We start from the raw sequence: 13,900 nt of genomic DNA, 5'->3' as shown, positions 1-13,900 counted from the left end.
AATGAAATATTCATTTTTCGCCGGAAGGAATAGGTTTGTGGAAAGTATTTGAACCCCCCTTCCTTCGTGCTTAGGATACGCACAGGGAATGAATTTGGATTCAAACGGCATCGGAAATGTCACTATTCCCAAAAACTATTTATTTGAAACTAATATTGATCATTCGCAATTATTTTTACATGTCAACCATTTCTCATCCTCCTCTCCCTCCCCTGATATGGATGGGGATGAATTTGGGCTTAAAGAGCATCAGGAGTGCCACTATTCATCTTAGCAACTCCGAAAACCATGGATTGGATACTAATATCGGCCGTTTTTCATTATTTTTACACGTTACCCCTCCTTATGCCTTCACCCTCTGCCAAAAACGTGAAAAACCTAAGTTAGATCAGGGTTCACTTTTGTACCAAAAATCATTAAAATCAGTACAGCGGTGTAGTAACAGTTAGCGAGCAAACATCATTGCATTAACTTTCAACGAACTTAAAAAGTTCGTTACTGAATTCTCTATGTCTGTATGTCTATAAAAGTAGGAGAGGAGAAAATAGAACAAGTGAATAGTTTTCGATACCTGGGTAGTATTCTTAGTAATGACATGAAATGCGAACGTGAAATAAAAGCAAGGATAGGAATGGCGAAAGAAGCCTGTAGGAGGAAGAAAAGTCTGTTTTGTGGGACCTTGAATAGAGAGTTGAGAAAAAGACTCATAAAATGCTTCGTGTGGAGTGTTGTACTATGTAGGGCGGAAACGTGGACATTACGTAAAGGTGACGAAAATCGACTGGAAGCCTTCGAAATGTGGGTGTGGAGAAGAATGGAAAGAATTAGTTGGGTCGAGCGGAAAACGAATGAGAGAGTGTTAGAAATGGTGGGTGAGAAAAGAACACTTTTAGATATTATTAGGAAGAGGAAGAGAAACTGGTTGGGACATTGCCTAAGAAGAGATTGTATCATGAGGGACGTCCTAGAGGGTTTGGTGGCGGGAAAGAGAGGGAGGGGACGAAGGAGACTACAATTAATGGATGATATTAAAACAGAAAGATCATACGCGAAGACGAAAAGGTTAGCGGAGGACCGTGGAGCATGGAAGCTTCTCAGCTGCGGCAAGTGACCTGCCAATAAAGGCAGAATACCTATGATGATGATGTGTGTCTTTCTGTCCGTCTGTCTGTTATTTGTGATTTTTTTTTCAATTTTGAGCCCTCCATTCAATAGAGCATCAAAAACTATCTGAGAAAGTGATGGAATTTTTCGCGTAACTCTTACCGTTCCCGAGATATTGGCCAAAAAATGGCCGATTTCCAGAGATTTAAGAATCCATATCTCTGGAACAATAAGTCATAGAGAGATGATGTTGGTGTTGATCAATACCTGAAAAGATGGTGAACATTTAGGTACCAAATAATAACCGGTGGTCACTGTCCAAGTGACCACTAGTTTGGCCAGTGGCCACCAGTGAATATTGGTACCAAAATGTTTACCATGCTCTTATGTATTGATGAACGCCAACATCATCTCTCTATGACTTACCGTTCCCGACATATTGGCCAAAAATAGTTCCGATTTCGGGAGATTTAATGATTCATATCTCGGGAACCGTAAGTCATAGAGAGATCATATTGATGTTGACCAATACCTAAGATGATGGTAAACAGGTATTCACCATCGGTATCAAATAGTAACCGGTGGCCACTGGACAACTGGCTAGTGGCAAACTGGCCACCGTTCCCCAGATATTGGCCAAAAAGTTCGAATTTCGGGAAATTTGAGGAGCCTTATCTCGGGAATCGTAAGTCATAGAGAGATGATGTTTTGCGAATTTTTGAGAGAAACACGAGATGTGGATAAAAAGATTTACTTTTACATGTAGGAATAATCACAGTTATCCTTCCCGCTCCATCTCTCCATTTCTTTTAAGTTCGTTCTGGCAATGCTCTTGGAGCATTTTCAACTGGAGCATTTTCAACCTGTAGATGAAGTGTCGTTAAGTCATTTTTATAACGTACAGGAAAATTTATCTGGTGTAGAATTTTTCTTTAATTTCAACATCTCCATGTAAACAAATCATTTCTTAGAGTGGCATTTCTTCCTTTCAATCTAAAACGTTATCATTTATACTCTGTAACTTTAAACTCATAGTAGCATTTAAACCAAGAAAAACAAGAAAATGTATATACCCTATTGGCTAAAAGAAATGAATAGTTAATGAAAGTGAACGCATCTGAAATAATTCGTGGGATGAGAGAATGTGAGAGTAAACGAGATAACCTCGAGAAAACTCACAGATACAATGTTGTCCGCCACAAACTTACATGGCCTGAGATAGAGACAGTGTCTCTTTTGTCAGAGGAACGCTCTAACCAAAGAAAAAAATGTACATCAGGTTGTTTAATAGGTTTTTTTTTTTCAAATGAAAGCTCCTTTTCAGAAGGTTTTGGCAACCGAGGTGGAAAGAGCACAGTGGATGTCTCAACTAAATATACACGACGTGACAACAGCGCAACACACACTTTGCCAACTGTGAATTCGTCCGTGTATAGTAACTTTTGTTTCATGTCATAGCTGGGAAAAATGAAAGAAAATTTGAATCGTTAAATTAGCATTTGTTCACTGAAGCATTTCTAATAAGCTAATGATTAATTCTGTCCAAGTTTTAGTTTATCTAGTCAGAAGGTTTATAGCTTTCACTATTAGGGTAGCTATGCGTTTCTCATTAGTAGATTTTTGTGTATATTATACACTGTTATAACGGATTGTTTTTAAACGGTGTGAAAACATAATTACTATAACATGTTATTGACGATTTGTCACTGCTCAATCGTTCGTTCCGTTTATGCGAAACTAAAAGAATTTTCAATATTGTAATTAGTTGTAATGTGTCAGCAAGGTGAAGACATTTATATTAATCATTAATTAAAGATGTATTACAAAATACTGTATTTATTGTTAGGTAACAAAACCATACCATAAACATCTATTTTAATGGAACTGTGAATCTCAGAACAATTTATGATTAATGTAATATCAGCTTTTAATTTAAAATAAATTTGATTAATATAGTTCACTTTCAAAACAATGACAAAATGCTTACTTATAAGAAATTAGTGCGTTCACTGCACAGGAAAATCAAATATACTTTTGGTCATTTTCGACATGAATATTCATTCATTTTTAAGATCTCTAAATGAAGTTTCATTCAAAGGTTAAGAGATCCATGTCCAGCTATTACAAGTAACTTTTATGCTATAGGAAAAAAGTATTAACTTTTTCTATATATATACTTAAGGATATCGTGACCTCCTGTGTAGCTAAGCGGTTAGCGTATGCGCCGTTGGCGTGGGAGACCTGCATTCGATTCCCGGTGGGAGCCCATGTGGCTCGGATTCCACGTTAATCAGTGAGTCTATGTCCCATATAGCCTCGCTGCTGAACGATACGTTAAAATCAACTCAACTTAAATCTACCGTACTAACTTTGATCTCTCTTTCTTACAACTTTACCAATTGAACTTGATTATCTTCTGCTGTGAATGTCTCAATTTTTCTATAGATATAAAACTGAACCATGTCCTATGTTTATTGACAATAATTAATAGGCGGCAAATGTGATTAGCAGGGCCCGGATCTTGTTGACAAGTCACCTTTTTTCTGTTACGCATAGAATAAGGCAAGATCAAATAAAAACGTTATCCATCAACTCTAGGTTCTAAAAATATAATTTTTTAGGGTCAACTTTTGGTCACTTTTTGCCGTTTTGAAATTTCAGGTCATTTTTAAATATTTTAAGGTAACTTTTAGGTCACTTATGGCCTTTTTATTCTTTTTTTCTCTACACAAGGAAATCTTTAAATAAACACGGTTTACGGATATTGAAATTACGAAGTTGAATAATCTCTTTTCTTACTTCTTGACTATTGGAGTGGAAAAACTGCATTCTTAACAAGCTAATGAAAATTAAACTGAAGCTGGTTAACGAAAGGTGGGAGTTGGTAGGTGGCCAAACAGATACTTTTGGGTTACTGACCACAAAGAATGTGATCAGGTGAATAACTAAACATGGATTAGAAGGCGTACAAGGTTTCAAACAGGTTTTTATCTATTATTTTCATGTAGTCTACACTTGCGAACTTTTATTGTTTACGAGTGCTTCCTACTTTCAACTCGGGAGTGAATTGACGCTTTCAATACTTACAATGCCGTATAATAGACTGATCAATAGAAATAAATGATCAATGGACTGCAACTAACTGAAACAAAACTTTTTGAATATGAGTACGAAATGCTAATTAAAAATCCAATGGATGTTAAAAATTGTCAATGTTTAACGAAATAAAAGTTTGAGAAAACATAAGTTTTAAGGTCAATTTTTGTGATTTTTAGGGTCATTTTACAGGAATTTTAGTGTCATTTTATAGATCACTTTTTAAAAATTTTTAGGTCAACAAGATCCGGGCCCTGGTGATTAGTATTGTGACCGAAGCTGTTGGTAGATTTTTATTGTTGAGTATTCAATGGAGTATTAGAATTAGTATTGTAAGACTGTTCATTCACCCTCCATCTTTCACCAGTGTCACATATACACCATGTGGAGGAGCTTGGTTTGAATGGTGTAATATTTTCTCAATTAATGTTGAAACCGGAACTGCACTACTTCCCGTTTTAGTAAGAAATTACAGTGCCAATTGAATATACTCTTGGGATGCTTAACTGATTGCAGTAAACAGCTTTTCGCTACATGTTATCGTTTTTACTCTATAGTGACCACTGTCAAATCCAGAAATGATTAATTTTCTGTCAGTCCCTGTTTAGTAAAGATATTAAAGTAGAGATGAAGTTTATTTTATTTGAGATGCTTAATTGATTACAGAAAATCCGCTTCTCGTTATCTGCCACCGTTGATACTCTACAAAGATCAAAATTAAAACCTGAAGTGGTTGATTCCTTTTTTCTAAAAGAAAAAAAGAAGAGCGAGATTAGAGTGGAGATGGAATAGTCTATATTTTTATGATGCTTAACTAATTATAGACAACAGCTTCTCACTATTTATTACGGTTTCTATTCTATAGTGATCAACGAGTGGTTGTTTCTCGCACTTCTAGCTTGAATAAGGATTAAGAAAGAAAATATTAACTATTCTTAGAAGATTAGTTGTCCCCCCCCCAAAAAAAAAATCCTTCTCACTATGTCTAATCGGTTTTGCACTCTGTAAATCAATATTGAACCGAAAGCTGTAGTGATTTTCTACCACTTCCGATTTTAGTATAGAGTTGTGGATGGAGCTGAAATGGACGCATAAATCACTTCTCGCTATCTATTGCAGTTATTACTCTATAGCAATAACTATTGAAGCCGGAAGCGAATGATTTTCTGCTAGTTCCTTTTTTAATAGAGAGAGATCTCAATGGAGAGGGAATATCTTCTTGGGAATTGACAACATAAAACCGCTATTCGTTATTTGTCACAATTTTTATTTGTCACAATACTTCCATTTTCAATAGAGAGATTAGAGTGGAGATGAAATATATTTTTGAGACGCTTAATTGATTACAGAAACACCTTCTCACTATTTACTATGATTTTATTAACATAGCGATAACGTTAAAACAGGAACTGGCTGATTTCTGCCACTTCCAGTTTGAATAGGGGTTAAGAGAGAAGATGGTTATATATGAATCCTTAGAACGACTAATTGTTTAAAAAAAAAACGCTTCTTGCTTTCTCTTATCGTTTTTGTTCTACTTAGATTAATATTCAAACCGGAAGTTATAGCGAATTTGAACCATTTCCAGTTTTAGCACAGGTTAAAGATAGAGATTACATGTTCCTTTGAAGCACTTAATCGATTGCAGGAAACTACTTCTCGTTATCTATTACCGTTTTTATTCTATAGTGATCAGCGTTAAAACCGGAAATGGCTGATTTATAAAACTTCCGGTTTGAATACCACATCCATCAACGAACTCGATTTATAACTTTTGACTTTCTACATCGTAGCATAAATTAAGTGAGTCATCACGTACTTCTCTTTTGACCCCAGTCGGTCGGAAGAACGGACACACGGACAAACAGGATAAATGTACAAAGAAATTTTTGTAAACCTACATAGGGCGTATAATATAGGCTTGCCTGCTGTAGCTTGGGAGCTTGCTAATTCTCCCTTGTTTGCTGTTCTGAATAAGAAAGGTTACATTACGTATTACACTTTTCCTTTTACTCTTTCGTTGGCTGAAAGTTCACTTTTAAACTCAAAACTATATACAGTTATATACAAAAATTGATTTAAGATCTCGATGAACTCAGCATTCTCTGTTTTCAATGTGAATGAGCTTGATCCAATGATGTAAATGAAATCATCAATACGTTTGTATCCCGGAAAACACACTGCATAGTTCAAACTTTGTTGAAATTCTATAAAAATTTACTCAAACGATATTCGTAGATAATGACACAATTATTTCATAGTTTTACATGATTTTCTTTAAATTTTGGAGGTAAGTTTGTTAAAATCCCATAAGAATTCATTCAAAAGATATTCTTAGATAATGCCACAATTAATGCACTATTTTACGTGGCTTTGTTTAAATTTTAGAAGAAATTTATTGAAATTTTATAAGAATTTACTCAACGAATATTCTTTGATAATGACACAATTAATCCATTATTTTAAGTGGTTTTCTTTAAATTTTGTATAAAAAAAATTGTTAAAATTCTACAAGAATTTACTCAAGATATTTCTAAATAATTATACAATTAATTCATTATTTTACGTTTTTTTTAGTTTTTTTTTAAAAAGGTATCTTATTAAAATCTCATAAGAAATTACTCAAAAGAGTTTCAAAATTTCAGCAGATAATGTTGACTGTTAGAAAATAAGTGGTGCAACATATATATATATATATATATATATATATATATATATATATATATATATATATATTAATCTTACATTGTTTCGTTTAAATAAACGTATTTCTGAAGTCAAATTTTCCAGTTATTAATGTGAAATACTAAGCAGTTTATTGTTTCACATTCACAAATATCAAATTTCCAGTTTGTAATGTGTAGAATAGAAACATACATCAATATTTGAGGTACTACATGGCCAAGAATCCCATATTCTTTATATATTTTTTTCTCCACTTGTATTTCATATATATATATGTCGACAGATGTCTAGTTCATCAGCAAGTGAATTGGCTCTCATCCTAACTGTGGGTGTAGGAAGAAGACAGTGTGTGAAAGCAATAAGGAAGAGAAAAAAAATATTTTAAAAGAAATCTTCCAAGAGGAAAAGAGAAGCCGATTGGAAGGCGGAGTTATTTTCAGGAACGCATCAAGATATAGCTAATGTGGTCCTCCTTTCAGACTTCAGTTCTCCAGTTGGAGTTCGGTGAAGCGTGCTCTGTGATAATCTTTAGTGCTTGACGGAATATTCTTGTGATACATTCGTTCTCTTTTTCTGTATTTTTTTTTATTACTGTAATCTTCAAGTGCAGTGCGATAAACAACCATTATGGAGATACCGGCTGACGTCAGTACACAACTTCGAGGGTTGTTATTGTGTTTCACAGAATTTGTATCTTCTTTTATTAAAATGATCAATTTTGATAATTCAATCTACTGCAAAATTGGAACTTCCTAGTAAAACTTAAATGAAAAATTTTACTTCAGTACTTTCCTCCTAATATAGGCCAATATAAATGGTTTGGACGTAGGTCATTGGCTAATTAAATACCATGCTTTTCTTTCTTAATTTTAAATCTTTTTTTTAATAGAAAAAAACCTTGTTTCATTTCTATTAATCGAATATAATCCATTTGATACAATCACTTCTTAATAAAACTATTGAATGTTTTGTAATTAAAAAAAGATAAATGTAAGCTATATTTATGATAAATTTGCATAAAACTTGGTGAACAACATTGGCATAAATAGGGTATTTGCTAGTGGGATCATGGCATCTTACTTCTGAGAATTGGGAGAACCTTTCAGTTTAACAAACGGTATTGTAAAGGGAGTAACCGCATTTTAGGGGACCCTGGTTATCCTTGAGCTCCCCTAGTAACGCCTATGTGAACAGATGAAGTGTAGCAAAAGAACAACATAGATTGTGATAAAGTTTCTTAAGCACCTCATATTGAATAAAAATTAAAAGACTGCACCGAGTAAAAGCATTAAATAGGGAGATTTTTTGGCCTAATTTTAGCTATGGTGTAAGGTTTCTACAGATTTTGCACGAGTATATTATCTTCTTTCTTGTTATCACATTTGCTTTTCAGTTTCCAGGGTCAGGTTACCTCGAAACTGGTAACTTACAGTCCTTCCGAATGCTAATCTAGTTAAATGATGGTAACCACACTTCTTGAGATTTGTTTGCTTGTTTATAAAGACCCTTTTCAGCACTAACATTGAATGGGACAGGCCTGTAATTTTATGTGAAGCTCTCTTCGCTGATATAATGGTTAGCGCGCATGCGTGTGGTGCATAAGGTCTTGGGTTCGATTTCCGATACGGAAGCATCAATCGTTTGACAGTTGTGCTTAGTCCTGTTCTACATAACACTTTTGCTACAAAGGACGTAAATTCTAACAATCAGTCACACGAGGTTCCAGCGTAGAAGAATCGAACTTGTTTCTTCATCACGACACTACTGGAGACCTTACATTAATAAGAACAATCATAATAATGGACTTACTATTAAAAGGTGAACTTAGTTGGATTCTGTTACTTTAGGGATGTCAAAAAAGCCATTCTAACCTATATACTGGGATACACTGTAAAACTCTTGAGTATAATTAAAAGGAATACTATCAAACGAGCTATTAAATTATATTGTTGTAAAATTACAGCAATTTGGGACATAAGAAATGTAGTGATATTTAAGTAAACAATGACTTATCGTTATTATTATTTTTATTGAATGTCATTCTGATGTCATTTAGGCCCTATTTGTATTTCAATATGAACTGCATTCTTTTATACAGGGCCCCCCGACAAGTTTCGTGGACCCCCACTGTTTCGTAATCTATTTTTATGAAACTAGTCTATGAATAATTCAAAAGTCGCTAAACTCCTGTATTATCAGTGGAGTAAGTATGTAAACTTTATTCTTGCCACCAAACGGTTTTACGCTGAGAAAAAAATGTAGGTGGCGTACTTAAAAAGGTAGGTTACATGCGTAATTCCTGTAGTTTTTGAATCCACATCCTAACATTGCTGCCAGAATGCTCTGCACTATTGAGCCTTAAGATCTCAAAAATAGTCCCTGTTTTACTTTAAAAAAAAAAAAAAAAAAAAAAAAAAACTGGAAAAACACGGTATGATATCAAGTAACTTATGGGAGACTTAAGAAGTCACTCAAATATATCCAAAAATAGGAAACAAGAAATATACAAAATTGAAAGGATTATTGTAGGAAATCTGAAAATCGAAGTTAATGCACTGTGGCGCCGCCTATGCTTTCTGTATAAGTGTTCCATCTGTACGTACTTTCCGTATGAAACAATATAGGCGGTCAGGATCTCACATACAAATGGACGTATGTAACATATAGCTGAGGAATGTAACATAAGTATATGCATGTGATATGCGGAAAATTGTTAGATGTCAGACATCCTGCAACGGCATGATGTAACATCAAAAGGGCAGCGCATATGTAGCATATGGATAACGTATGCTCCGTACTGACTTCTGTAGTAAGCAAGAGGATTCCGTATATTTGTACAATTACAATATACCGCTGTCCGAAGAACGGATTTTTCTCAGTGTAGAAAATCATTAAATCCTTATTTTTAAATCTATTTTTACTTTTAATATCTAGGAAAGTTGTGATATTTTGTCACTGTTGGGAATTTCAAACTTGAAATAATTAGAGTTGAATGAAGAAAACTTAAAGATGAATTTTTCACTGGTCCTTTTAAGGGTATCCCTTCTTCATGTTACACATTTTTGCAATTTAACACAGATGAAATGGCAGGATGTTTGCCAGTAATTTGTTAATATTTTACTTTAAAAATATTGAGCACCTATGTTAGGTATTTATCATTATTACATTTCCGCGAACTAACTAACTAACTTTGTATTTTAGTGTAAGTCATTTCCTCATTAAAAATAATAAGTCATAGCAATAATGCACTCCTACAATCAGGCACGTAGTTATTTGATTGATAGAGGTAGGGTTTTCAACGTCCCTTTTCAGCACAGACATGAGATGTGTAGGTTAACGTGGGAACCGGACTACATGAGAATCGAATCCAGAACTTCCGCGTTTTTGTATTTTAAGATTAATTTTGTGAATAAAAACTTGGAAAAATAATATATTTTAAAATCGCCTATACATCTACAAAATAATAATTACTGTAAGAGACTTAATCAAAATGGAAGTAAAAGATTAATCGTTTAGTAAGTATGTAAACTATACGAGAGTAAAACTTAGTATTTAAAGATTGAGCTTCATATACTTATAAAGAAGACTACTCAGGACGTCAGTGCAAAGGAAAAATTGATCCTTAACTAAAGATTTTTCAAAGAAATTCGGTTATTTTACAGTCTTTTTTTAAATATATGACAAAACATTAAGTTGTAAATACTATGTACTTTATTATACATGCATCAAATATAATTTGTTGGATTGCATATAGAATTGAATCGTTGATTGCAGAAAGAACCTGAGTCTAATTTGTGTTACTTTGAGACATTAAAGGAAAAACTATTTAATCGAGGATTGCAGGCCTTTCTTGCGTTTAACTTATAGTTCAATGTTGCGTTTGCTCCGTTACAACACCTTCGACACCATTTCTATGGACAAACCTGCATATACCCCTAGAGAATCTGAAAAGTTCAAACCCAAATGTCAGAGAATTATTATCCCGGTCCTCTGTGTAATCATCGATTAAATTTCCATAGGAATTTCCCAGGGATATATAGAATTTTTTTGTAGTGATTCAACATACCGATGCAATTTCAGATCCAAAAGCAACAAACATCTGTTTAGAAATCCGATAACAAAGGCGTTGGGAACCATTACCCAGTTATCTCTATAAATTGTTGAGATCCCCTATATTCTCTGTAATCTGTACCTCCAGAAAATTTAGCTTTAGATTAATTATTTGAAAGATTTAACCTAATAGTCAGTGATAATTAGTATTTAAATTCTCACTTTCATTTTGAGGAAGAACAAAGAAGAAAACTAAGAATTGCAGAGAAAGAAATTGTTAAATCAGTTCAAAAACAAGTTTTAAATTACAAAATAATTCTCTTTACGTTTTCTGATCGATACCTTTCCCTTACATTTGGAATATTCTCGATTTAACTATAAAAGTGTTTGATATCAAACATTTTCACGAAAGTGCAATCCTAAAAGTAAATTCTAAAAAGTAAGAATTTAAAAAAAATAATTAAAAGATGAAACTTTTCCCCTGTTCAAAAATGCATATAATTATATGAAATTAAAGCTTATGGAGGAAGTATCTGGATATATAAAAATATATATAGTATTTTTATATGCTTACAATAAGTTAACAATACAACGTTCGCAAATTTGAATTAAATATGAATCTTTTAAACATCTCGCAATTAAGCACACGTAACATTTTCACGAATATCAACCAACAAATCAATTTAATATCTTACACGAATGTCTGTAAAATGTTGCAGCTATGAGTAATATGTTGTTGAAGTTTAACGCCCCTTTTCAGCTGAGAGACTATGTGAGACGCGGACCTATAGTTTAAGGTGGAATACGAACCACCATCATGTCTCCAAATTTTTAATGCTCTCTGACCAGGAATCGAATCGGGATCCCGTGCATCAAAAACTTTCACAGTAGCCACTAAATCAGTGGAGAGGGTTTCAACGAATGTGGTACTGTATTTTGATAGACCATAATCTATTCACTCGTGACGGTTACTTTAAATATTTTTCTTTGAGTTATAACAAAAATAAAGAAAATATGAATGGTTGCCTTCATGAAGTTGTGTACAGATGTTAGCAGTGTTTATTGTGTGATGTATAGGTATGGGGACAATTGGCATTTGAAGCATCTCAAGTTACAGCTTTTGAAGGCGGGCAAAGAAGTCCCTTTCCTAACACGGTGAGTCATGTACTTTACTAATGTCACCGATTGTTTACTTTTTATTAATGTCAAAAATATAATTGTTCACTATTTATTACTGTTTTAATTATTGTCTACTTTAGGGTTTTCAGTAGCTATACTCGAATATTTAGTACATATGCCCTTGTCGTGCATGGAAGTTTTTTCTATTTCTTTGCTGTGCTAATGTTCGGTTAGTGTCATATACCAAATGCTACGAAGTGAGTACTGTATGAAGTAAATACATTTATCATTTTCAGCTACGGCAGGAATTGATACATTATAATAGTGAGTATCATATTTTGTTTCCCAAGGTGTCTATTAACTATAAATATTTCATACTGATCAAAACATTTTCTGAAGATCATCAAACTGTGTAAATATTAAGTCCATCACCACCTTCTTTCCACCAAAGTTAGCTATATCCTAACAATCTCTCTCTCTCTCTCTCTCTCTCTCTCTCTCTCTATATATATATATATATATATATATATATATATATATATATGTGTGTGTGTGTGTGTGTGTGGATAAAATGATCCCTCCATAAAAACAATAGAAAAATCTTGTGAACTTATAAAAATGATTACATTTAAAAAAAATGGAGTGCAGGATGTAGTAATACTGTCTTAAAATATGTTAGTAATAACAGTATTTACTGTTTTTTTAGAGTAGGCTAATATACACTGTTCAATATAGAAAACGTTTTTTGAACACTTAGTTCTGTTATGCTTTTTTGTAATCAGCTTTCTTGTAGCCTAAGTGACAGGATACATGTCACACACAAAGAAATCTTCATCTTCATCAACACCAGCATACTGGTCGTGTGCCCACTCTTGGAACTGGTGACACATTATCCTACACACACCTTCAGCAGACTTTGAATACAAGTCATAACAATAGATACACTCGGTACCTGTCACGGATTCGTCGTCAAAAACAGATGATAGCTACTTAATATTTTTTTCTGCGCCTTGCAACTTCTTCGTTTTAAAAACCATGCCTTCTTTTTATATTACTTTAATTTTGGAACAGCAGCTTCCAGAACAGCAGGCCTAGAATGGTTCGATGTGTTTTGCTGGACATCACCCTAAAGTTGGATTATCTCCAAAGATTTCATTATCATGCTCATCTGGATTACCTTGAGTCAAGTAAACAACAACGGCAAAATGATCCCTAAGAAAATGGAATAATCCTAAGTAAAATGATCCCGGGTTCGTTTTGGTTTTTCATATGGCTTCCATTAAATACGTTCTTGTGTTACAAAAAATGTAGATTTCCACCTGCATTGCTAAATGTATAAAGTTAAGCACTGACTTTTAACAAATTATGTCTCATTTATATTCTAATTCATGGGTTACCACAAATACAGCAAGAAGTAGCACTTGTCTTACAAACAATGTTATGAAAATGTTATTTTTTCGTCTCAAAGACTAAGAAAACGTTTCTCATCTAAAGAGAACTGATAAATAAGGACAGCTTATTATTTTGTGACGTAGCATTCACGTGATACGACACGCAGCGCCACCAGTTTCCACTGTAGGGGTAGGGGATCATTTTACCCACCTCTCCCATATATATATATATATATATATATATATATATATATATATATATACAAATTATCCAATATAACCTGGAATAGTTGGGTAGTCTGGACTAATATATGAACAACAAAGAAAAAGTCGATTTAAAGAGTGCAGAAAAGGTTTATTTGCTATTTGAATCATCTTAAATAATATCACATTTATTATACTATAACACACTCTCAGGCAACTTTGAACTAGAATTTCTTGCAATAAGAAATCAA

The 13,900-nt window shown here is 33.5% G+C and overlaps 1 protein-coding gene across 6 annotated transcripts in view; it reads left to right on the top strand.

Moving 5' to 3' along the window:
- Positions 1–13,900, top strand: part of FipoQ (F-box/LRR-repeat protein FipoQ) — a 362,646-nt gene that overhangs the window by 207,833 nt on the left and 140,913 nt on the right. Inside the window, exons 1-2 of one of the 6 annotated variants that reach the window (XM_081734230.1) lie at positions 7,363–7,530; positions 12,013–12,090. The exons of 4 other annotated variants lie outside the window; for them this stretch is intronic. In XM_081734230.1, the coding sequence (XP_081590356.1) occupies positions 7,513–7,530; positions 12,013–12,090 (96 nt within the window). In that variant the 5' untranslated portion in view covers positions 7,363–7,512. Of the gene's footprint in view, positions 1–7,362; positions 7,551–12,012; positions 12,091–13,900 lie in introns of those variants that run through there. One more of the 6 variants, XM_081734233.1, reaches the window with a different exon arrangement.

The sequence above is a fragment of the Thermobia domestica genome, chromosome 12, assembly GCF_964235325.1.
Source record: "Thermobia domestica chromosome 12, izTheDome1.hap1.1, whole genome shotgun sequence".
Taxonomy (NCBI): domain Eukaryota; kingdom Metazoa; phylum Arthropoda; class Insecta; order Zygentoma; family Lepismatidae; genus Thermobia; species Thermobia domestica.
Note: the sequence above shows the minus strand (reverse complement) of the source record. Positions and strands in the feature narration are given on the sequence as shown.